Source organism: Canis aureus, chromosome 29 (genome assembly GCF_053574225.1).
Source record: "Canis aureus isolate CA01 chromosome 29, VMU_Caureus_v.1.0, whole genome shotgun sequence".
NCBI lineage: Eukaryota > Metazoa > Chordata > Mammalia > Carnivora > Canidae > Canis > Canis aureus.
The window spans coordinates 32707411-32731125 of record NC_135639.1 but is presented as its reverse complement, the minus strand read 5'-3'; the positions used below and the strand labels follow the sequence as shown (position 1 = coordinate 32731125).

Below are 23715 nucleotides of genomic sequence, written 5' to 3'. Positions count from 1 at the left end.
CGATAAAAACTCCTTCCCTTACAAATAGAGAAACTCTCACATTTTTGTGGGGAGGCATTTGATTATGGGCTGAAATCAGAATCTCTCAGTTTGTATTTTAGTTTCTTATCTATAAAATCAGAATAATACCTGTATCTTGGGTTGTAGTGAGAGTGTTCTACATGGATTATTATCTCCTTCAATATCTACATGCTGTGGTATCAGAAAGAGCCATGTCTTTATCATTTTTAACATACAAGAACTTGCGATAGTTATGATAGTGGGTTGTTGTTGTTTTCACTAAGGGCTTTGTTTTTTTCAAGACTTTCTCCAGCCTTTTTTTTTTTTTTAAAATCCAGCTTTTTGACAGAAGAGATCACTCTTTTTTCCCAACATTACAGTTATACGTCTTCCTTGCCAAGGACTCTTTTTTTGTTTGTTTTGCTTGCCGAGGACTCTTGTATGAGGCTGCCAGTTGATACAGAATGGTGGGGTGGTGAATTGTGCCAAAGGGAGCAGCAGTTATCTTAAGATAGGTTGTTAAGGGGCAGCCCGGGTGGCTCAGCAGTTTAGCGCCACCTTCAGCCCAGGGTGTGATCCTGGAGACCTGGGATGGAGTCCTGTGTTGCGTCGGGCTCCCTGCATGGAGCCTGCTTCTCCCTCTGCCTGTGTCTCTGCCTCTCTCTCTGTGTCTGTCATGAATAAATAAAATCTTTAAAAAAAAGAAAAAAAAGAGTACATATGAAACATTCAGACCTTCCATATGGCCATGCCTCCAGTGCCTCCATTCAACCATCCTTTGCAACTAGAGACACCTGACACCCCCCAGCCCAACCCCCCCCACCCCCCCTTCAGAAGCTCCTGGCTGGGGCCCCTCCCCTCTCCCCTCCCCCACATTGCCATAAAATCCCAATTATCAAATTCAGTTGATTTCATATAAATGATACTAAGTTTTAATATAGAAAAATAATTAATGACCTTGATCAAATACGCTATATTCCCAGTTGTTTTTGGTTTATTTAAGCTTTTTTAAAAACTTATTTTTCAGTGTATTCTTTTCAGTTCCCACTAGGAACATTAGAGCTCCTTTGGGAAGGACCCAAGATAATGGGGAGAAGAAAGATTTTATGTTATGAGACCCAGAGGACCAAGATCAAATACTAAATCTGTAGAGAGGGGGGAAGTATTCAATTGTCCGTCTTGAGGACCAACAAGTATCACAGTTGATAACAGGGAGCAGGATGTAACTAATAGTACTGTGTACTTCCTAGGCACTGCTGGTACCCTCTCTCATTTTGAGCAATGAATTACCATTCTCTGTACTACCAGGGGTGTGCTTTTGCCATGCAGTTAAATATGTGTTTATAATTAAGAAATAGACATGGATTTTTGTTTAACTGCCTCTGTTGAACTTACTGCGGACATATTCCAGAATCAGTCATGCAAGAAAAGAGAGAAATAAGTAAGTGGCAGTGCTAAAGGGTAGGGGTGGGAAGAGCCTTTAGTTCCCTCCCTCAAGTTTCATCAGCACTGCCTCAGATAAACACAGTCTTTGAAAAAAAAAAAAAAAAAAGTCTTACTTTGGGGGCGGCTAGCTTAGTTGGTGGGGTGTGCAACTCTTGATCTCAGGGTTATAAGTTTGAGCGCCATGTTGGGTGTAGAGATTACTTACAAATAAAATCTAAAAAAACAAAAACGCAAAAAACTTTTGCCAAGGCTGCTTCAAGAGAAGTTCTCTAGCATCTGCTCTCCCTATTTCCCCAACCAGAATGCTGCCTTAAAGTACCACTTGATAGAGAATTACATGATCAGACATTGTCAGAAAGGATGGCAAAACCATTTTAGTGATTCTGTTGGAACCATATATACTCCAAAAGAAGTAGTAAGTAAAGTTTGGTAAAGGAAAAAAAAACAACAACCCAGTATATGTTTATGGTAGGAGAAAAAAGAAAAGTCAGATGTTACAATTTTGTATTTAGGTTACTAAAAGATGATATTTGGGTTCCTCATAAAATAATAAGTAACTTTTATTGAACATTTCTTTTTTTTCTTTATTGAACATTTCTTATGTGCCAGGCACTGTTCTGAATACTTTGCATTTATTCCTTTAATTTTCAAAACAATCCTGAGAGGTAATATTATACTTTGTTTACTAATGAGGAAACTGAGGCACAGCAAGGGTATGTATCTTCCTCAAGGTAACACTCCTAATGCCAAACTCAGACATTCTGGTTTCAGAGCCCACAACCCTAACCACTAGGTGTTTTGCCACTCTAATTTGTGTTAGGCCAGGTCTCTGTGGGAGGTTGTAAATTACTTACTCCTTTCCCACTACTCAAGTTCTTTGAACGAAGGAATCGTATCGTATTTACCCTCTAATCCCTAATTAAACACTGTTCTTTTTATATAGAGATGATTAATGAGTGAATGAATGAAAAGTATCAATGACTGTTTTCTCCCTAATTTTAGGATCTTCACACTATATAGCAAATCACTACCACTTGACCTGGCCTGTCGAGTCTGGGATGTATTTTGCAGAGATGGGGAGGAATTTTTATTTAGGACTGGATTAGGAATCCTCCGATTATATGAAGATATTCTCCTACAAATGGACTTTATTCATATAGCACAGTTTCTAACTAAATTACCAGAAGATATCACATCAGAAAAGCTGTTCAGCTGTATTGCAGCCATTCAGATGCAGAATAGCACCAAAAAATGGACTCAGGTAGAGTTACTTTTTCCTACTTATTCTAAAAGATGTGTTAAGACAATTAGTTGCCTTCTTATAAAAGCTATTTATTTCTCGGGGCAGCCCCGGTGGCGCAGCGGTTTGGCACCGCCTGCAGCCTAGGGTGTGATCCTGGAGACCCGGGATGGAGTCCCACGTCCGGCTCCCTGCATGGAGCCTGCTTCTCCCTCTGTCTGTGTCTCTGCCCCTCTCTCTCTGTGCCTATGAATAAATAAATAAAATCTTTTTTTTTTAAAGCTATTTATTTCTCAAATGTTAGTGCATAATTTAAAAAGTTTTTTAAAAAATAATTTTTTTACTTTGAAAAGGCAAGAATTTAAAGCAGATTGCTTCTCTTTCCAAATCTGTGGCTTTTTTTTCTTTTTATGTAACTTTGGTATTTCTTTCTTCACATTTCTTTCTTTCTTCAAATTTCAAATAGACAACAGTGTATCAAACACCTACTGTAGGGACCCAGGACCCCTGGGTAGCTCAGTCCGTTAGGAGTCTGACTCTTGGTCTCAGTTCAGGTCTTGATCTCAGGGTGATGAGTTCAGGCCCTATGTTGGGCTTTACACTGGGTGTGGCACATACTTAAAAAACAAACCACCTACCTTATACTAAGGATTTGCAATAGAAAGAATATAATGTATGATACTGGCTTTTTAGATGGTTAGTCCTGTTAGGGAAGCAAACGTTGGCAATCTAAGTTAAGTACCATAAAAGATAGAATAATCACTTGCTCCTTGAATGATAGACAATAGGCATCATAAGCTCACAGTTTTATTGCTTATGAAAAAGAAATGTAAGAATATGGGTCCAGAAGATGTTCTGTTACCAATAGTAATTTCAGAATATTTGGCAAGTGAAAACTGGAATCTAATTATATACCATAAATTTGGGTTGAAATGAACAAGAGGATTTGAGAATGGCAGTCTTCCAGGGGCAGAGGTAAATATACTAAAGTTTTTCATATTAATGAACTATAGTTGCTTAAATCTCTTTAATCTATGCAGTAGTTAATTTTGAGGATTAATCTTTCCTTTATATAATTTCCAGGTCTTTGCATCTGTAATGAAGGATATTAAAGAAGGAGACAAGAATAATAGTCCTGCTCTGAAAAGCTAATCTTCAGAATTAACAGACTAATTGAAACATAAATAATGTTGTTTTGATAAAAGTTTTTTGTTTCCTATGTAAAAAACATGGAAGAAAATGTTGGAGAAACTTAAAAGAATCAAGACATGGGAAACTGCTGATTTTGAATTCCATGGCTGAAGTAAATGAAATGAGTAACTGATTGACAGTATTAATAAAAAAGTATTTTGTAGGGAGAGCCATTTTACAAAAGGAAAAGTTTAAATGGCTAGTTAGTACTCCATAATTTGGAGTGAACAGTTTAATGCAATAAACTTTTTTAACAGCTTTGGAGATTATTCAGATTTTTACATCTTTTCTTTTTTAACAATTACCATAAAAGCACTTTGGAAGTCAGAGCAGAATTGTTGAATATTACTTTAACTTCCAAAATACTATTTGAAATAAACACCTTAATACAAATATTATCTTCAGTTCTGACCTTTTGAAGATATTAGAGACCACGAGAAAGTAACTTTGATTGTAAAGTATTTAAGTCACAGAAGTTGTTACCTTCATTCACAGGTCGGGGCAAATTTGGGTTTTCTGGGAACTGGAAATACTGGTGGGAGCTTGTTTCATGTTTGTTTAGGTGTTTTTCCACAGTATCATGTCTGTCTGTTTTTGAAGGGAAATTGTTTCTTAAAGAATTCCTGTCAAAGAATTCTAGCTTTTCTGTTTCTAGTCTAAGGAGTTATTCTAATAATTTAAGAGAGCTAACTGGTAGAAGGAAAGTTCTTTGCACTTTAGTGGACTGAAGACTTGATTTTGGAAGTAAGTCCATAAATATAAATGAGATTTTTCCACTGGTAAAAGTAAAACATAGGAATTCTGAGAGCTGAAATAGCATGCTACTTGGCAAGACTTTAAATTTTTTAGTTAAAATTCCTTCACTGTCTATAGAAACAAAATTTAATTCCAGTTTTAAATTTGAAATCTTAATATGTAGCCAAGTCTATGACTTGTAAAACACTGTGCATAATTTTCTAATCAATGGAAATAAGACTAAAAGAAAAAGATAAAATTAACTTTTTTCTAATGAGTCTAACTTTGATGATATAGTGGATAAAGAAATTATTGGTAAATCAACATGAAATTTATTATTATATGTTTAATCCTTGAACCTAAAATAAATCACTTGAGTATTATAAGTGGTATCTGTATAACATACTCTTTGGTTAATAATTAGATGTTACAGTGTGCTTTTATGTTTGCAGTTTAGTTTAAAACAACACTTGAGCATACTATTTCTGTTAGTGGTATATAGTCTTCAAACTAACAAGCCTGTGAACCTTGTTAGTTCAGTGACTGCCTCTTCAGGAGTATGGGACCAGATGATGTCCATATATTTTTACCCCATGGGTCATTCTAGCCTAGGGACCACTAGTGGAGCCCTCAGAAGTTAACTCCTATCTTAGGAGCTTACTTAGTGGAAACTAGTATTGTAATAAATATTGAGGGAGTACCCAGGGTCTTAATAGGTTTCAGAATGATATTTTAACTCTGGTAACTACTTCCTCGATATTGGTGACCCTGATAAGAGGGAATGTAACCCCTGGCAGTAATCTCATTGAAGTTATACTACCTGCCTAAATTTAATCTTATGTTTGTGTATTTGTTCCCAGTATTTCTTTTTCTCATTTTTATTATTGTACAGTTTCTTTACTTTTCAAGTATAAATGTGTATATAAAATGTAAATACAAGGAATTCACTAAATACCACTATTAATAACTACTGTGTAAATAAAACTTGTAAGCAGAGTAATTACTTGAAATGAGTCTTCATTACTTTGGGGATAACTGGTTTATTTAACCACATTTGGAGGGAAAAGGAAATTTTTTCTTTTTTTTTTGGACAAATTTCTCTTCGAAGGGATATTTTGGTCCTTCAGCCTCTTGAGACTCAGTACTGGCAGCTGAAATATTATCCTGTATCTTCCTTTGAACCTCCTATACAGGTAGTATAGGGTTATTCAACACGGTCAGTGTATGACAATTTTGTTTCGTTTTGGTTAAAGTTGATTTCAATTAAAAAGTTTTCCTAGGGATCCCTGGGTGGCGCAGCGGTTTGGCACCTGCCTTTGGCCCAGGGCGCGATCCTGGAGACCTGGGATCGAATCCCACATCGGGCTCCCGGTGCGTGGAGCCTGCTTCTCCCTCTGCCTTTGTCTCTGCCTCTCTCTCTCTCTCTGTCTCTCTGTGTGGCTATCATAAATAAATAAAAAAAAAAAAAAAAAAAAGTTTTCCTAAAATCTTTAAGATTATGTGAAATTTAATATGTATAATATGTTTCCTTTGTCTATTCTTTTACATAAATATATATAGATAATTTCTCAATTCATTGTCCTTTCAGCCCAGGTACAGATTGTATTATTTAAATGCTACTTAGAAGATCCTAGTATGACCTTTTCTAAAAGTCATAGAATATAATCATAGTTTTTGCTGATTTCTTTTGCAGTGATGATCTTCATATAATATTATTGGTCTGGGTGTATTTGTTTGACTTTACAAAAGTTAGATAGCATCTTCTCCCTCTCCTTCTGCCTGCTTACCCCCTCCCTCACCTGCCCCAGCTCAAGTCTGTCTCTCTCTCTCAAATAAATAAAATATTGAAAAAAAAATAACAGTTTTCATTGTATCTTAGGAATTAATGCTATTTTTTACCTAAAGCAGTCAATGTTTTAGAGACTATACTGTTGGAGGATATAAATTCTAAAGTATATAATCATGGAATAATTTATATTCATAATGCCATATGGTTTATTTTGATTTTTCTTATTTTTGATTGGATAAAACTATTTTGTATTCCATGAGCACATTCAGATAGAGAGATGGGTGTAAAAGAGGCAAAAAAATATGTGACAAAACAGCATTGGGAAATCAGCTTTTCATTTGCCATGACTAGTTGACATATATAGGGTCAGAAAACAAAAGTCTTACCTCCGGGGAAAAGTGATTTTTGTACTGAATTCATTATTTTGATGTTGTCAAAGCAGTGCCCAAATCCCAAATGTAGTAAAACTTCATTAATTAGAACTTCGCTGTTTCACAACATGTAAAAACAAAAATTAAAATAGAAGATTTTAGGGAAACTAAACTACACTTCAGAGAGAGTAGAAAGCCTGGCCCTTTAAAAATATTGTTAGAAGTGAACTACTTGGTATTTTGAATGAAAGTAGGAATGTTTGCTAAGCCCCGCTAAACACTGCCTCTTAATATTTTGATAGGCTAAAATTGCAAGGCTTGGGAAGTTAGCAAAATTGCATTTCTTTCCAAACATTCTAATCATTCATATTTATCTTCCCTCTGTTTCAATTAATAAGGTTTTACTATTTGCATTTCATTCTGTGGGAAAGGTTTATTTTCTAATAAGTACCAGAAAGAAGTTTTGACTTTCAAAAAAATTGCATTACAACGTGTTGCATTTGTTGAACATTTAAATAAACAGTACTTGCATGATTTTATGTAAAGTAAAATGACTTTTGTACTATTGCATTGTATTTGGAAAATCATTTTTGTAATATGTAAATGTAAACTAATACAGATTTGAAAAAGTATGTAAAATTGACAACAATGGTGTATATATGTTCTAATTTTTCATCTTCAGGTAGAATACTATACATAATGGTATTATAAAAGCAGAAAGTGAAGCCTGTTTTTTCCCAGTGTAGGCAAAATTGATAATCAATATTGTAAGTAAATGATGTATTTTGATTATTACATAAATCCCAAGGCTTTTAATTTTAATATCTAAATTATTAAGAAACTTTGAAAGGGAAGTATTGACTGAATTAAAATCTTGTAGATTATATGTAGGGTGCCTGTGTTTGGACTTTGAAAGTGAGAAAACAAATTGGAAAGTTTTGAATGATAGGGTTTGTTCTGTCCTAAAAGTATACTAAGTGATTTTTTTTCTAATATTTTATTTATTTATTCATGAGAGACACAGAGAGAGAGGCAGAGACACAGGCAGAGGGAGAAGCAGGCTCCATGCAGGGAACCCGATGTGGGATTTGAACCCAGGTCTCCAGGATCACACCCTGGGCTGAAGGTGGAGCCAAACCGCTGAGCCACCGGGGCTGCCCCTACTACGTGATTTTTTAACTAAATTTTAATGTAGAAAGGGAATTTCTATTTTGTTGTAATATTTCTTCTGATTTGATTTTTAAAGCCACTCATATGGGCCCTTGAAAAGTAAACAGTTCTCATCAAAGTTTTAATAATGTTTTACACTCTTTTAAAAATGCAAATCAGTTGGGCCTAGGTGGCTCAGTCAGTTAAGCCGCTGCCTTCAGCTGAGGTCCTTAACCCCCAGATCCTAGGATGGAGTTTTGCTTTGCTTCGGGCTCACCGCTCAGTGAGGAGTCTGCTTCTCCATCTCCCTCTGTCCCTCCCCTATGTTCATGCTGGCTTTGCTCTCTCTCTCTCTTGTTGTCTCTCAAATTAAAAAAAAAAAAAATGTAAATCATATCCTACCATTTCCTTGCTCAAGACCCTCTAGTGGCATTCTTAATAACAAAAGTCCAAACTGTTTGACTCTGCTCTACAAGGTCCTATCTGAACTGTTCTCTCTGCTTATCTCTACAATTCCAACTACCACTTAACCTCAACTCTACTGCAGACCTAGTAGATCTCTTGCCATTTTTCAATCTGCCAGCCTCCTATCTCCTAAGGGCTTTTACTCTTGCTGTTCCCTCTGAAATGCTCTTAACCTGGGTCTTTGTATGGCTTATATACTCTTTTGATTCAGGTCCCTGCTTCATGTCACCTCCTCAGAGTTACAGACCTTCCTGTAAATATCCATCCTGTATCATTCTCATGACCTTACTCTGTTTCGTATCTCTAGTGTCTGCCACTTATCACTACTTGACGTTGTTTTATTTTTTATTTTTTTTTTAAAGAAGAGAATAGTTACACGACTCAAACCTCCTGATTTTTATTTTATTTATTTATGATAGTCACACAGAGAGAGAGGCAGAGACATAGGCAGAGGGAGAAGCAGGCTCCATGCACCGGGAGCCCGACGTGGGATTCGATCCCGGGTCTCCAGGATCGCGCCCTGGGCCAAAGGCAGGCGCCAAACAGCTGCGCCACCCAGGAATCCCTTGACGTTGTTTTATATGTTTGTTTGTTATCTCCACTACAGTGTAAACTCTGAGGTCAGCAACATTGTCATTGTTTACCACTGAATGGGTAGTACCCAAAGTAGTGCTTGGCACTAGTCATGATAGGTATGGTTCATTTCTGGTTCATTCAGAAAGAAGGTTCAGCAATTAAAGGTTAAGGAGACGAGAGTGAACTAAGAGATATCAGAAATAGGAATATCAGGAGTGTGTTGGGGTCAGGAAAAAAAGAGATAAGCATATTTCCATAAAGGAATGAATGATAGTGTCAGGTGGTGGTGAGGTTGAGATGAGGACTGAGACATGCCCATTAAATTTAGCAGTGTGTAGCTTATTGATTTCTCTAGTTTGGTGTATTTTGCCTGTAGCATCCAGACAAATGGTTGAAGAATCAGTGGGAAGCAAGAAAATAAGATTGCTAGTATAGATAATTCTGAAGTTACCTGTAAAGAGGAAGAGAAAGCAGAAAGTAAATAGCTGGCAGGAAAAAAGGAGGTTGCCCCTTTCCTTTTTTTAAGATGGGAGTGAGTTATTTAAATATTAATAGAAGATATTCAGTAGAGGTTTAAGAAAGAGTGAGAGAATGGGATAATATGTAATCTAAGATTCCTGAATAAACTGTAGGGAAATGGATGCAAAGCATGACATTAGGGAAATTGGAAAAGGTGTTTAGATGAAGGTAGTTTTTAAATGTGTTGAGAACCTGAAAGGGGAGTTCTTTCTGTAGCTATTGTTTACTTTGGGAGGTAGGCAGGAAGTGGGGCCATCTAGTATAGCAAGAAGGAACGTGGTTTTGTTTTTTTTATTTGAGTTTTTCTTGTTCCCACTTCTATGATTGGGTAGATGGGTGAAACCATGAATATGAAAGGGATTTCTAGGAGAGGAAGACATTTTATGTGGGTAGGGAAAAATAATGACTTATAACATCTTAGAAGTAAATATTAGTGCCTCATCTGGATAGTCTACCTCTGACTTTTGTATCCCACCTTGAAGCCAACTCTGCTTCATTCATACTGGCCGCCTTCTAATACTCAAACATGCCCAAACTTATTCTTGCTTTAGTCTTTTTGCACTAGCTATAGCTTCTGCTTAGACTTCAATGAGGGGTTCAAAACAAGTCTCCCCAGAATGCCAATTTTGCATACTGATTATTTTGAACTGAAGAACATTTAAGGCCCAAAAGAAGAGTTTTTTAGGTCCCCCCTCAATTGACTAAAAGAATTTAGATAGAGAGCCCAGTCTAGGAAGAGAATCACCAAAGATAGTTACAAAGAGTATGGACTAGCCATGGGAGGCTGGGAAGGGCCTGTTTGTTCAAAGTTCTCTCTGTGTCCCTTTCCCTGTGCATGGCATGGTGAACATTTGTTTACCAAACGTTTGTTCTTCACATCTACTTGTGAATTGTCTTCCTTCTCTTTGAAGCTCCAGATCCCATCCCCTTCTTTGTAGCTCAAATGGCATATAAGCCTCAAGTGCCTGTCACGGAATCTCTCCTTTTCATTGTGGGCTCCTGTATGTATGAAAGTAATTAAATTTGTTTTTTCTTTTGTTAATCTGTCATATGTTAATTTGATTAATAGACCAGATGAAAGAACCTAGAGTGGTAGAGGAAAAATTTTTCTTCCTCTACAGTTGGCTGCCACAAAGGGAAGAACTTCACTGGCTGGACAGTGCTCACTCTGAGGCTGCTACGGGTGAGAGATCCTGGGACCTCTGAAAAAAAGCTGGCAGAAGGTAAGAATTCTTACATTAATCTCCCGGGTCTTTGCCTGTGGGGTCTGGTGGAAGCAAGTGTCCCTTTTCCTTTTCTAAATTTAGATTAGTAGGAAGAGATATTTGTGGAACTAGTTCCTGGGTATAGCAACTCTGGTAAAGATTTACTATGACTATTCACAGGCAGCCCCAGTGGTGCAGCGGTTTAGCGCCGCCTACAGCCTGGGGTGTGATCCTGGAGACCCAGGATCGAGTCCCACATCGGGCTTCCTGCGTGGAGTCTGCTTCTCCCTCTACCTGTGTCTCTGCCTCTCTCTTCACTCTCTCTGAATGAATAAATAAATACATCTTTAAAAAAAAAAAAAGATTTACTATGACTATTCTTGATTTTATTGATCTTTTTCCTCCCAGAAATAGTTACTGTTTTTCTTTGTCTCCATCTGTCTCTGGCATAGGCCCTATAAGCCAGCTGTTCAAGCCAGCCGTATAGACTAGTGAGTTCACAGTTCTCACCAGACCAGCATCTGTGTAGACAAACTGTTGTAGGCTAATGGGCACATGAGGTAAATATTCTTGCTAAGGGACGTCTTTGAAGCCAGAGCTACAAAATTGGTGCGCATGGATTGAGCACTTAAGAACTGTTAGAAGCTTACCACTTAACTCAAAGACACATGTGTTAGGATAAGTCGGTCACTGAATGGGTTGCATTGACACCAAAGTCACCTGCCAACCTCAAGAAAATACCCATGCAACAAGGTACACTGTAAAACACCACACAAACCCCAACCCAGCAGCACATCCTGCTGAGGTACTAGTTTGGCTCCAAGAGACCCAAGGATTAGCTAAAGCTGGTAATGTGCATATGAGAAAAACCAGATGGAAGTTTTCCTTTTGTCGTGTTCTAGGCCTTAAAAGCTTGGCTTTATGACTAGTGAGAATATTATATCTGGTCTTAGACAACTGGAAGGTATGTGTACCGGTGTGCATTTTGATAGCCAGTTGAATAGACTGCGTTTCCCAGTCACAAAGTCACAAGCAGCATTCTCTTCATCTGACTGTGCCAGCTTCAGGGGAGCTTATCATAGGGGGCTTTTGTCATCTCAATCTTCATTGTTATTGTTGGTGCTGGAAAAAAAATAACAAAAAAGAAAAAGAAGGGGATCCCTGGGTGGCTCAGTGGTTTAGCGCCTGCCTTTGGCCCAGGGCGCGATCCTGGAGTCCTGGGATCGAGTCCCACGTCGGGCTCCCAGCATGGAGCCTGCTTCTCCCTCCTCCTGTGTTTCTGCCTCTCTCTCTCTCTCTATGTCTATCATAAATAAATAAATAAATCTTTAAAAAAAATAAAAATAAAAAATAAAAAAACATTAAAAAAAAAAGAAAAAGAAAAAAAAAACACATTCCATTAGTGGGTCTATTACTGGAGGCACATCTTGTGGGACACCTAGGGATTGTTTTCACTACATCTTAATGCCTATAACCCTGTGATGAGGGGCTTTCCTTTCCTAGACTATCTTTGCAGTGAACTTTTTGGATCATGGGGCTGCATCTTCTGCACCCTCTCCAGGGATGCCACTTTTATAGTAAAGATTTATTTTGATCCCAAAAGTTATCTCTGGGTCTTTCCACAAAAAGGCTTATTGAATTGAGTTGCTTTAGAATAAACATACTATTGAAAGTCTTACTCGTCAAAGGCCAGATGATAGATTTCTCAAACTGCAAAAACTTTTACATTTGAAAAGTTTTTAGAAAGCTGTCATCCAGGGGCACCTGGGTGGCTCTGTTGATTAAGCATCTGCCTTTGGCTCAGGTTGCGATCCCAGAGTCCTGGGATTGAACCTTGCATTGGGCTCCCTGCTTGGTGGTGAGCCTGTTTCTCCCTCTCCCTCTACTGCTCCCCTTGCTAGTGTGTGCATGTGTGCTCTTTCTCTCTGTCAAATAAATAAACAAAATATTTTAAAAAAGAAAACCCTATCCTAAACAACTGTTTCACTGGTGCCTATGAGAAGACCAAAAGAAGACACAAAGAAGTAAATGGCTAGCCTTAGGGATTCCCTTAATAAGAGGAAAAGAACAGAAATCAAACAACAAAAATTAAAAACCACATCTTATGTAAGTCCTCCCTTCTCCTTCCTCTTTTTTTTTTTTTTTTTTAAAGATTTTATTTATTCATGAGAGACACACAGAAAGAGAGAGAGAGAGGCAGAGACACGGGCAGAGGGAGAAGCAGGCTCCATGCAGGGAGCCCAATGTGGGACTCAATTGCCAGTCTCCAGGATCAGGACCTGGGCCAAAGTCAGCGCTAAACCACTGAGCCACCCAGGCTACCCTCTTCTCCTTCCTCTTATACACTTTTATATCTGATTTTCTGTCCTTGGTCCTTCAGATCTTCTGGATCTCTGGGCCCTGGGTCCAAGCCCCTTCTCTTAAAGCCCTACACCACCTCCTCAGCCAATTCTCTTAGATCCTAAAACTTCTCCAGTTTCTCCAGAAAGTCCCTTAAATAGCCAACTGCCTGTTTTCTCTTCCCCTTATTTGCAAGATTTACAAAGAGTGCTCTGGCCTGATCTCTAGGCCCAGGGTATATAGGTTACTCACATAAATACTAAAAGCCAGGAAGTGAGCTTAGCACAAGCACCCAAGAAGGGTAGTAGGGCTCTCTTTGCTGTTCCTAATAGCTCCTCCTATTTTCCAGGTCTCTGTAACCAGTCTCTGCCAGCTTCAGGCATTCAAATAAAGTGTACTTTGTAGATGTATCCTGGACCCCTACTGCAAAGAATTAATGTCCCCTGGACAGCAGCAGATCTTCTGAATTTTAAAGGCTTTTTACCTCTACTTTCAGAAGATCTCAACAAATTTAGAGAAGAGTTGGAAATATTAGTGGTCATCAACAACCCCACTCACAGGTTATATGGCTGTTATATGGCTATATTGGCTACTAAGGGGTGTTCTTCCTGCCCATGATTGTACTGTAATTATCAGACAAGCCACAGAGCCGCCAGGGGAAAACCCCACACACAGAGAAAACAGATGGCCAGAATTTCTCCCAGACCCACCTATAAATGACTAGGAAATGGCTCAGCTGGAGGTTCATATTCAAGGTTTGATAGGAGCAATATTGGAGACTGCCCCCTCACCCTAGAGTGAACTGGTCTAATACTGAATTTTGCCCTCAGAAAGGAGAGCAAAGATCTTTCTCGAATGTTTTGTAATATAAATAATATTTTTATATATTTACTAATATAATACAGACTTTCCAATAGCATACTACATTGAACCCAGAAAACCCAGGACATAGTCTTTTAATTTTGCTTTGGTGGGAAATTTTCTCCCTAGCATAAAAAAAGTATGGTGGTTCTGCAAATCTCTGAGCATCATAAGGCAGGCAGGCAGGCAGCTACTCAATTCTTTGAAAATAGCTTATTGGATTACAAGAGGAGGGGTGCCTGGCTGGCTCAGTTGGTAGACCATGTGACTCTTGGTCTTGGGGTTGTGAGTTCAAGCCCCATATTGGATATAGAGCTAACTTTATATATTTTTAAATTTATTGTAGACTTTATTTATTCATGAGAGACAGAGGGAGGCAGAGACACAGGCAGAGGGAGAAGCAGGCTCCATGCAGGGAGCCCAACGTGGGACTCGTTCCGAGTCTCCAGGATCACACCCTGGCCTGAAGGCGGTGTTAAACCACTGAGCCACCTGGGCTGCCCTAGAGCTAACTTAAAAAAAATAAAAATAAAAATAAAAATAAAAAAACAAACAAAAAAACAAGAGGAAACAAATTAAAAATAATAATTCTTACTTTGCAATTTGAATCTTTATAAAAGCAAAAGCATGGTGTTGAGAGTAACTCAGAATCTACTTAGAGCCCTCCCCATTTGCCTCGAGACAGTTGCAGATACTGAAAAAATAAGAAATTTTGGAAGAAAAATTCTCCTGCATGTAAGAGAAAGGAAAATTTAAGGAACATAAACAATCTCCCTAGATTCTATCACCTCCAGAAGGTTTTTCCTCCTCCTGTGGGACAGTTCCCCCTCAAATGACAGGGGCAAGTGAGACTGGCACCCCAGAGTCTGCCATTAAGCCTAAAATAGAGGATTGGGAATTGGATTTAATTGACACTGGTGTAACTTTCTCCACACTCTGCTCAGAGAATTTATCTCTGTCACCTCTGAATCTTTTTTTTTTTAAGCAGTTTATTTAAAAAAAAATTTTTTTAGAAGATTTTATTTATTTATTCATGAGAGTCACAGAGAGAGGTGGGGGGGTGCGCAGAAACATAGGCAGAGGGAGATGCAGGCTCCATGCAAGGAGCCCCATGTGGGACTTGATCCCAGGACTCCAGGATCATGCCCTGGGCCAAAGGCAGGCACCAAACCGCTGAGCCACCCAGGGAGCCCTGTCACCTCTGATTCTATTCAAGCTGTAGTAGTCCCTGGGCAACATATTTCATTGGCCATATCCCAGCTCAACCCAATATCCTTAGGCCCTCTTAACAGCCATCATGCGTGCTTGCTTGCTTGCTTGTTTGCTTGCCTGTTTGCTTTTCTTCCTTCTTTCTTTTCCTTTCTTCTTTCTCTTTCTTTCTTTCTTTCTTTCTTTCTTTCTTTCTTTCTTTCTTTCTTTTCCTTTCTTTTTCTTTCTGTCTTTGTCTTTCTCCCTCTTTTCTTTCTTTCTAATTATTTTATTTATTTGAGATGGGTGGGGAGAGAGCACGAGCAATGGGGGGGGGAGGTAAAAGAGAGAGAGAAGCAGATTCCCTGCTGAGAAGGGAGCCCAACTTGGCACTCGATCCCAGGACCCTGAGATCATGACCTGAGCTGAAGGCAGATGCTTAACTGACTGAGCCAACCACATGCCCCCAATCATGCTCTTCTAGTGTTCAACTCCTCACCAGCAAACCTTTTAGGTGGAAGTTTGTTATATAAATTTAATGCCACTACAAAATATAATAAGAAAGGTGTTTTTTTTCCCCCTATCCTCAAACCAAACCCTGAATTTCCTACTTAATCTCGATTTAAAGTTCCTCTGAAGAGGATAAATGTTTAAAAGATGTCCCAGTTGGGGTGTTTGGCTGGCTCAGTTGGTGGAGCATGTGACTCTCGATCTTGCGGTTGTGAGTTTGAGTAAATATATACATACATATGTACGTACATACATCTGTACAGTCCAAATTAATCTCTGGGCTACACATGCAAATAAAGTTGCTTTTTACTGAGTACAGAGCCTGTGCACCTTACTTGGAAAACAAACCATTTCCATCAGTACTAGCCCAACATCCTCTTCCCAGAGATGCAGAGTGAGGAACTGGACCTATAATAGACTCTCTTTTGCAGCAGGGTATACTTGTTTTTACTTCCTCACCCCATAAGACTCCTATCTTGCCAGTAAAGAAAGAAGGTAAATTTGACTTAGGAACCAAACATCATTTTGTATAAGACCTAAGAGCCATAAAAACTTTTATAATTCTTCACAACCCTCTAGTGCAAAATCCAGCTACTATTCTTCACCTCAATTCCTGCAGGCTGGTTTCTAGTAATTGGCCTCTCCTCAGATTTCCTTTCAATCCCAATGCATACTGACTCACAACTTCTCTTGGCTTTTACTTTTAGAAGGAGAGAGTTAATGTGGACTTCCATACCTCAGGGATATTGTGAATCTCCCTCTGTGGTTTTCCAAGTCCTTAAAGCTGACTTGGATTCTGTAGCCTTCACTCAAGGTTCCACTCTTGTTCAGTATGTTGATGACCTTTTACTTTGTAATCAAACAAGGCAGGGAGCTCTTATAGAGCGCTCTCATTCCCTAAAGGCACTAGCTGAACGAGGTCATAGAGCCTCCAGAACTAAATTTCAATGGGTACAAACAACTGTTACCTACTTAGGACGTGAGATATGTCAGGGCACTCAAAAGCACAATCCAAGGGGCACCTGGCTGGTGAGAGGAGCATCTACCTCTTGAGCTCCAGGTCATGAGTCTAAGCCCCATGTTGGGTGTAGAGATTATTTAAATAAAACTTAAAAAATCACCCCAAAATGCTTTGAGTCAATATTGTCCATCCTTTTTCCGAAAATGAAAAAAGAGATGTAAATTTCTCGGGCCAGCTGATTACTGCTGCCAATGGATTCCTAATTTTGCTGCCCTTGCTTTTCTTCCCACATACCACTCTAGAGACCATGTCCTAGCCTTCAGAGGCACTAATCTCCTTTAAAGCTTTAAAATTAACATAGTCGATACCCCTAGTTCTTGGTTTACCTAATTTTGACAAACTTTTTTTATCTATACTGCCATGAAAATAACAAGATTGCTGCAGGTGTCCTAGAACAATCTTTTGCCTTCCAGATACATCCTATGGCATATTTCTCATGCCAGTTAGACCTTGTGGCATCATGTATGCCCCCATGTTTGTGTGCAACAGCTGACTGATAAAGCCAGTAGGCTTACATTAGGCTACCTCATTCACCTCTATGTCATACCGTGTCTGCCCTCTTATAAGTTCATAAGACATAGCATCTCTCTACATGATGACAACTACTTATGACTGGCTCCTTTGGCAAACCCTTTTATCATCTTATGTCATTGTAACAATTTTTAAATGATTTTATTTTTGTAAAAGAATTAATGTAATCTCTGTCCTCAATGTGGGGCTCAAACTCATGACCCTGAGATCAAGAGTCAAATGCTTTACTGACTGAGCCAGCCAGGTGCCCCAACAATTATTCAAGTAGGCTCTATGCCCAATGTGGGACTTGAACTCAAGACCCCAAGATCAATAGTCTCATAAAACTCACTTTTCCAAAAAGGTAGGTGGCAGACCAAACACAGTCTTATGCCAGTTTACCAAACCATGGCCACGTTAACTAATCAGTTTGTTGATTATGTCCAACATCTACATAGTGCAAAAGAACCTGAATATTTTTCATTCCTGTCACTGTGAATATGTGGTGGACTAAATATGGAAGATGGATGTATGACAGGGTAAGGTATCCATGACTAGAAAAACATCACTTTGCCTCTTCTGGGGAGTTATTTGGACCCAGGAAAATCTCTATAGAAGTTCAAGGACTGGAGTGCCTGAGTGGCTCAGTTGGTTAAGTGTCTGACTCTTGGTTTCAGTTCAGGTCATGATCTCTGGGTCATGAGACTGAGTTCCACATTAGGCACTATGCTCAGTGCAGGGTCTGCTTGGGCTTTGTTCCCCCTCATTCTCCCTCCCTCTCTGCTCCTCCCTCTGCTCTGCTCAAACTCCTCCTCTCTCTCTCAAACCTTTAAAAAATTTTTTTCAAGGATTTGTCCATGCCCAAATAAAATAGGCAAAAAAGTTTACCTTTGTATCCAAAAAGGATGCCATTGGACCTTTCCTGGATGGCATACCAGAACAGTATTACAATCAAACCCTGTGGTTTGATTCCACAAATGCTATCTTCAAACCTGTCAAGGAGATTAAAAGTGACTCTGGCACTATCTTCTACAGCACAGATGTTTGACAAATGTTTTGGATGGTTCACAGACCATCCTTGTACAACTCAGGGTATCTTAGCTGCTCCCCTGACTAGACTGGCCAATGTTACAAACTATATATAGGTGGATCAAAAAGCTGAACTCTTGGCCAGGTGACACCACCAAGCTTTATAGCTGCCAAAGCCAGACTGCAGGCTCCTATAGCAGATATTTTGCAACCTGTTCTGCTCTTACAAACTGGCAGGAGTACATGGAAAGTAAGGATGTATGAATGCTAACAGTACTAGCAGTACAGGGCAGAAGATGTCCCAAATCTGGAAGATCACATATTCCACTCTGACCTTGTCTATGAACCACACTGGCCTTTTTATCTTATGTGGGAACAAAATTTATAAAGGGTTCCTACTTAAATGCTCAGGACCATTGTCATCCTTTGTCACCAGATACTCCATCTTAAATGCCAACCAAATTGCAAACTTGGGCTCCTTTGTTCATAAGGGTATGCCACATAAACATACTAAGCAAGAAGTCACAGGGAACCCACTCATGTATTGGCACTCCCGAGTTCTTTTCAATGTTGAAGACCTTATTCCCAAATTTTGTCATTTATGACTTGAAAAAGGTGATCTTAAATCTCCCTATGGTAATAGAACAAGAGTTCAATATACCATGCAAACTTTGAAAATACTCCAATCAGAAGTTAATAGCTTAGCCTCTGTGGTACTCCAAAATTGATGTGCTCTGGACACAAGGACTCTCGACGAAGAGGAGCTTATGTAGTCATTGGTGAAAAATGCTGCTTCTGGGCAGCCCTGGTGGCACAGCGGTTTAGAGCTGCCTGCAGCCCGGGGTGTGATCCTGGAGACCCGGGATTGAGTCCCACATCGGGTTCCCTGCATGGGGCCTGCTTCTCTCTCTGCCTCTCTATGTCTCTATGAATAAATAAATAAAATCTTAAAAAGAAAAAAAAAAAAAGAAAAATGCTGCTTCTGTGTAAATGAGACAGGACAAATAGTGACTGACTTATATCTATTAAAAGAATATTAATACTTTTATTTCTTGCCTGATTCCTTTTTTTCCATGTCAATAGTGCTCTTACAAACATGGTAAACATTCCTAAAACCCACTGGACTTTCTGTAAGAAGTGTGGCAAGCACCAACCCCACAAAGTAACATAGTACAAGAAGGACAAAGATTCTCTATAGGCCCAGGGAAAGCAGCAGCATGACAAGAAGCAGAGTCGCTGTGGTGGGCAGACTAAGCCAATTTTCTAGAAAAAAAGATTAAAACTACAAAAAACGTTGTACTGAGGCTTGAATGTGTTGAGCCCAACCTCAGATCTAAGAGAATGCTGGCTAATAAGCAAACATTTGACCTGACAGGAAGAGCAAAGGCCATGGGATACAGTTCTAAGCTTCATATCTTGTTTTATTATGAGGACATCTTTTTTAAAAAAAAAAAAAAAAGATCTTATTTATTTGAGAGAGAGTACTCACATATATGTATGCATGTGTGTAGGGGTTGGGGATGAGAGGGAGAGGAACAGAACTGCACTCAGTGCAGAGCTGCACTCAGTGCAGAGCTGGATGGGGGACTCACACGTCAGATGTTTGACTGAACCCCCCAGGCGCCCCTGAAAATAATAAAATCTTGAGTTTATGTTCAAAAAAAGTAAGAGAAGGGGATCCCGGGGTGGCTCAGAGGTTTAGTGCCTGCCTTCGGCCCAGGGTGTGATCCTGGAATCCCGGGATCAAGTCCCACATCAGGCTCCCTGCATGGAACCTGCTTCTCCCTCTGCCTGTGTCTCTGCCTCTCTCTCTCTCTCTGTGTGTGTCTCTCATGAATAAATAAATAAAATCTTAAAAAAAAAAAAAAAAAAAGGAAGAGAAGGGGGTGCCTGACTGGCTGGGTTGGTAGAGCATGGGACTCTTGATCTTAGGGTCGTGAGTTTGATCCTCATGGTAGGGGTAGAGGTTACTTAAAACGGTTAAAGTGGCAAAGGTTATGTGGACTGTACCTCAATTAAAAAAAAATGTTTGGGGATCCCTGGGTGGCTCAGCGGTTTAGCGTCTGCCTTTGGCCCAGGGCGCGATCTTGGAGTCCTGGGATCGAGTCCCACATCAGGCTCCCGGCATGGGCCTGCTTCTCCCTCCTCCCGTGTCTCTGCCTCTCTCTGTCTCTAGGTCTATCATAAATAAATGAATCTTTAAAAAAAATGTTTTAAGAAGGGAGAGAAGATTAACACTTTCCATCAGATAAATGAAGCACAGCCATTTTATTGGACTGATGTAGTCCCAGGGTTGAGAGACTGGTTGAATGGGTTGTAGGGAAATGTGCTTTGATTTGTTCTTTTCTGTTTGTTCATCTTCATTCTTTGTTTTTTTTTCTCCCTTTGCAGATGTCTTACCACTCAGCTACTCACCTGATTCTTCTGTCCATGGCCACTAGCTCAGCTTTTTTTTTTTTTTTTTTTAAGCTTAGCTTTTAATATGTGCAACTTCCAGGAAAGTTTCAGACAAGTGGTTCAGAACAAGTTTCCCCAGAGTACACCCATTTTGGCATGCTGATTATTTTAAGCTAAAGACAATTAAGGCCCAAGAGTCAAGAATAAGTTGTTGTTTTACCTCCCCCCTCAACTGCTTAAAAGAATTTACAGAGGGCCTAGGCTAAGAAGAGAGCTATCACCAGAAACAATTACAGAGATTAAGGACTAGGTGTGATGATGGTAAATGGGGGAGAATTTTGGGGACCTGTTTGTTAGAAGTTCTCCCAGTCTCTCTCTGTCTTTGGATGGCATGGCAAACATTTGTTTACCAAATATTTGCTCTTCTTATCTTCTTGTGAATTGTTTTCCTTTCCTTCTTAGCTTAGAATGGTATATAAGCCTCAATTGCCTGACTGAGCTGAGCCTCTCATTGACTCTGTGGGACTCCCATATTTAATTAGGTAAGTAAATTTATGTTTCTCCTGTTAATCTGTCATATGTCAACTTAATAAATAGACCAGACAAAAGAATCTAATAGGGTAGGAGAAAAATGTTCCTCCCCTACAACTATCTTCCCCTGGGCTAGCTGGCTGTTTGACATTCACTTCTCAGCTTAAATGTTAGTCACTTCCTCAGATACCTGACTACCCAGTCTAAAGTAACTACCCAGTTACTCTTACACCACTCTATTCTAATATTTTGCAGAGTACTCCTCACACACACCCTCCTACACATGCTTACTTGTCTTAACTCCCAAAATGTAAGAACTGTATCAACAGGGATCTTGTTTTATTCATTGCTGTACAGTTCCTGGAAATGTTTCTAGTACCCAGGAGACATTTAATAGGCCCTTAAATAAAAATGAGTGAACAAAGCTTTGACTAGCCACTCAGGGAAGGCCTGCATGATGGCAAATGTGTCAGGAAATAGATGCACCAGTGCACTTATATTAACAAGTATAGGGCCAGATGTTAGATGTCTTTCCTTTCAATCAGATGAAATTGCCTTGAACTCCATCTCATGTGTGTTTAGACAAATCTTACCCACTCTCTCTCTCAGGAATTAGAAAGTTAGTTGTCAGCCTTAAGCTGATCATTGAAACCAGTAAAGCAGCTGCTACAAGTACAAAGTATATAGACAAAAGCGACAAATAGAGGAAAGATTTTGGGAGCTGGACCACAATTGAATTCAAAAGGAGATTTTCAATACATTAGGGGAGGGGCATCTGGGTCGCTCAGTGGTTGAGCATCTGCCTTCAGATCAGGTCCTGTTCCTGGGGTCCTGGGATGGAGTCCTGCATCAGGCTCCCTTCTCCCTCAGCCTATGTCTCTGCCTCTCTCTCATGAATAAATAAAAAAATCTGTAAAAAAAACCCTTAAAGAAAACCCTGTGAAAAGCTGTGTTTCAGAAGTAAGGAGAAGGAAATTTTAGGGGATAGGCTGAGAAAGTAAAAAATGTTAAGTGAGATTAATAGTTATTGCCTTAGGTTAGAAGAAGGTAGGGTTTAAGAGTATTTTTTAAAGATTTTATTTATTGATTGATTGATTGATTTGAGATTGGCAGAGACACAGAGGGAGAAGCAGGCTCCATGCAGGGAGCCTGATGTGGGACTCGATCCCGGGCTCTCCGGGATCAGGCCCTGGACTGAAGGCAGCGCTAAACTGCTGAACCACCCAGGCTGCCCAAGAGTATTAATCATGGCTATATTTTATCTTAAAATAATACTGAAGTAGGAGTCAAAAGGCTTGGGTTTGGCTCCCATTTTATTACAAAATGATCCTAGGACTCTAGGCAAGTCAGTCTTTCTGAGCACCAGTTTTCTCACCTACAACATAGGAATAAAAGTAATCTGGGGGTCCCTGGGTGGCTCAGCGGTTTAGTGCCTGCCTTCCCTCCGGGTGTGATCCTGGAGGTCTGGGGTGGAGTCCCACATCGGGCTCCCTGCATGGAGCCTGCTTCTCCCTCTGCCTGTGTCTCTGCCTCTCTCTCTCTCTGTCTCTTATGAATAAGTAAAACCTTTAAAAAAAAAAAAAAGGAATAAAAGTAATCTAATCTCAGAGTGTTATGAAAGTTGAAGGTGTTTATGATGGATATATGCTGCAAGCCCTTAACTGTGTACAATTATTAAAGTTGTCCTGATTCAGAAATTAAGGAAACAGGTGGTAACAGGGCAGGTATATCAAATTCCCATAAGCGGAGGGGAGCCAAGGAATTTATTGAACAGGACTGCAGACAAGAAAGGGAGCTGAAACAAGAGTCAATCGCCTGACTGAGGGATCCCTGGGTGGCGCAGCGGTTTAGCGCCTGCCTTTGGCCCAGGGCACGATCCTGGAGACCCGGGATCGAATCCCACGTCGGGCTCCCGGTGCATGGAGCCTGCTTCTCCCTCTGCCTATGTCTCTGCCTCTCTCTCTGTGTGTGTGTGACTATCATAAATAAAAAAAAAAAAAGAAGAAGAAGAATTTCTTCTAAAAAAAAAAAAAATCGCCTGACTGAGCCCTTGATCTATTCCTGAATCTTCTGTCTTTTCTACGGCCACTTTGTTGGCTTTATCACCACATTCAGTTCTCCCTTATCCTGAAACACTTTTCTTGAACTCTTCCACTCTCTTACCTTCCTATTTTTCTCTCACAAGGGAGCTCAGAGCTTCTAGGTCATTTTAAGTTTTCACCCAAAACGTGGACTAAGGACGGTGGGCAAGATTGGCAGTATTTGCTTTTGACCTCCTCACCTGAATACGCATACGTATTTCCTGCCCAAGGGGTCATCGGTTGGCAGGACTTAATCATAACAGCCAGCGTCTGAAGGTGCCTTGCTAACCAAAGTATTGTGTAGTTCTGAACCATCATCCAATACGTGAGGAAATTGGGCTCTCCACGGTACACAGACTCACCCGTCCAGTGTTACACACCTCGTTAAAAGCTAACTTCTGCAGCAGAACCCCGTTTTCCCCAGAAAACATTCAGGAAATCACGCACCGTTGCCCAGGTGAGTTCTGATAAAAACTAGGTTGCGCCAAATCTCGCGCCTCCGGGATTCGGGGGCGGGGAGGGGAGCACGAAGTATCGCGAGATGACAGCGTTTTCCCGCGA

At 39.8% G+C, this 23715-nt stretch overlaps 1 protein-coding gene and 2 long non-coding RNA genes across 9 annotated transcripts in view; 2 read left to right on the top strand and 1 right to left on the bottom strand.

The window, feature by feature from the left end:
• TBC1D12 (TBC1 domain family member 12) overlaps positions 1 to 5612 on the top strand; it is a 121874-nt gene extending 116262 nt beyond the window's left edge. For all 7 annotated transcript variants that reach the window (XM_077878333.1, XM_077878334.1, XM_077878331.1 and 4 more), the window contains 2 exons: positions 2449 to 2707; positions 3770 to 5612. In XM_077878333.1, the coding sequence (XP_077734459.1) occupies positions 2449 to 2707; positions 3770 to 3838 (328 nt within the window). In that variant the 3' untranslated portion in view covers positions 3839 to 5612. The remainder of the gene's footprint in view (positions 1 to 2448; positions 2708 to 3769) is intronic.
• Positions 90 to 23656, bottom strand: LOC144301367 (uncharacterized). The gene is made up of 3 exons (XR_013368190.1): positions 23517 to 23656; positions 6788 to 6888; positions 90 to 691 (listed from the first exon to the last, which is right to left on the bottom strand). It is a non-coding gene; the product is annotated as an uncharacterized LOC144301367 (long non-coding RNA).
• Positions 9094 to 23711, top strand: LOC144301368 (uncharacterized). Its single transcript, XR_013368191.1, has 3 exons — positions 9094 to 10704; positions 21005 to 21084; positions 23385 to 23711. It is a non-coding gene; the product is annotated as an uncharacterized LOC144301368 (long non-coding RNA).
• The last annotated feature ends 4 nt before the right edge of the window (positions 23712 to 23715 follow it).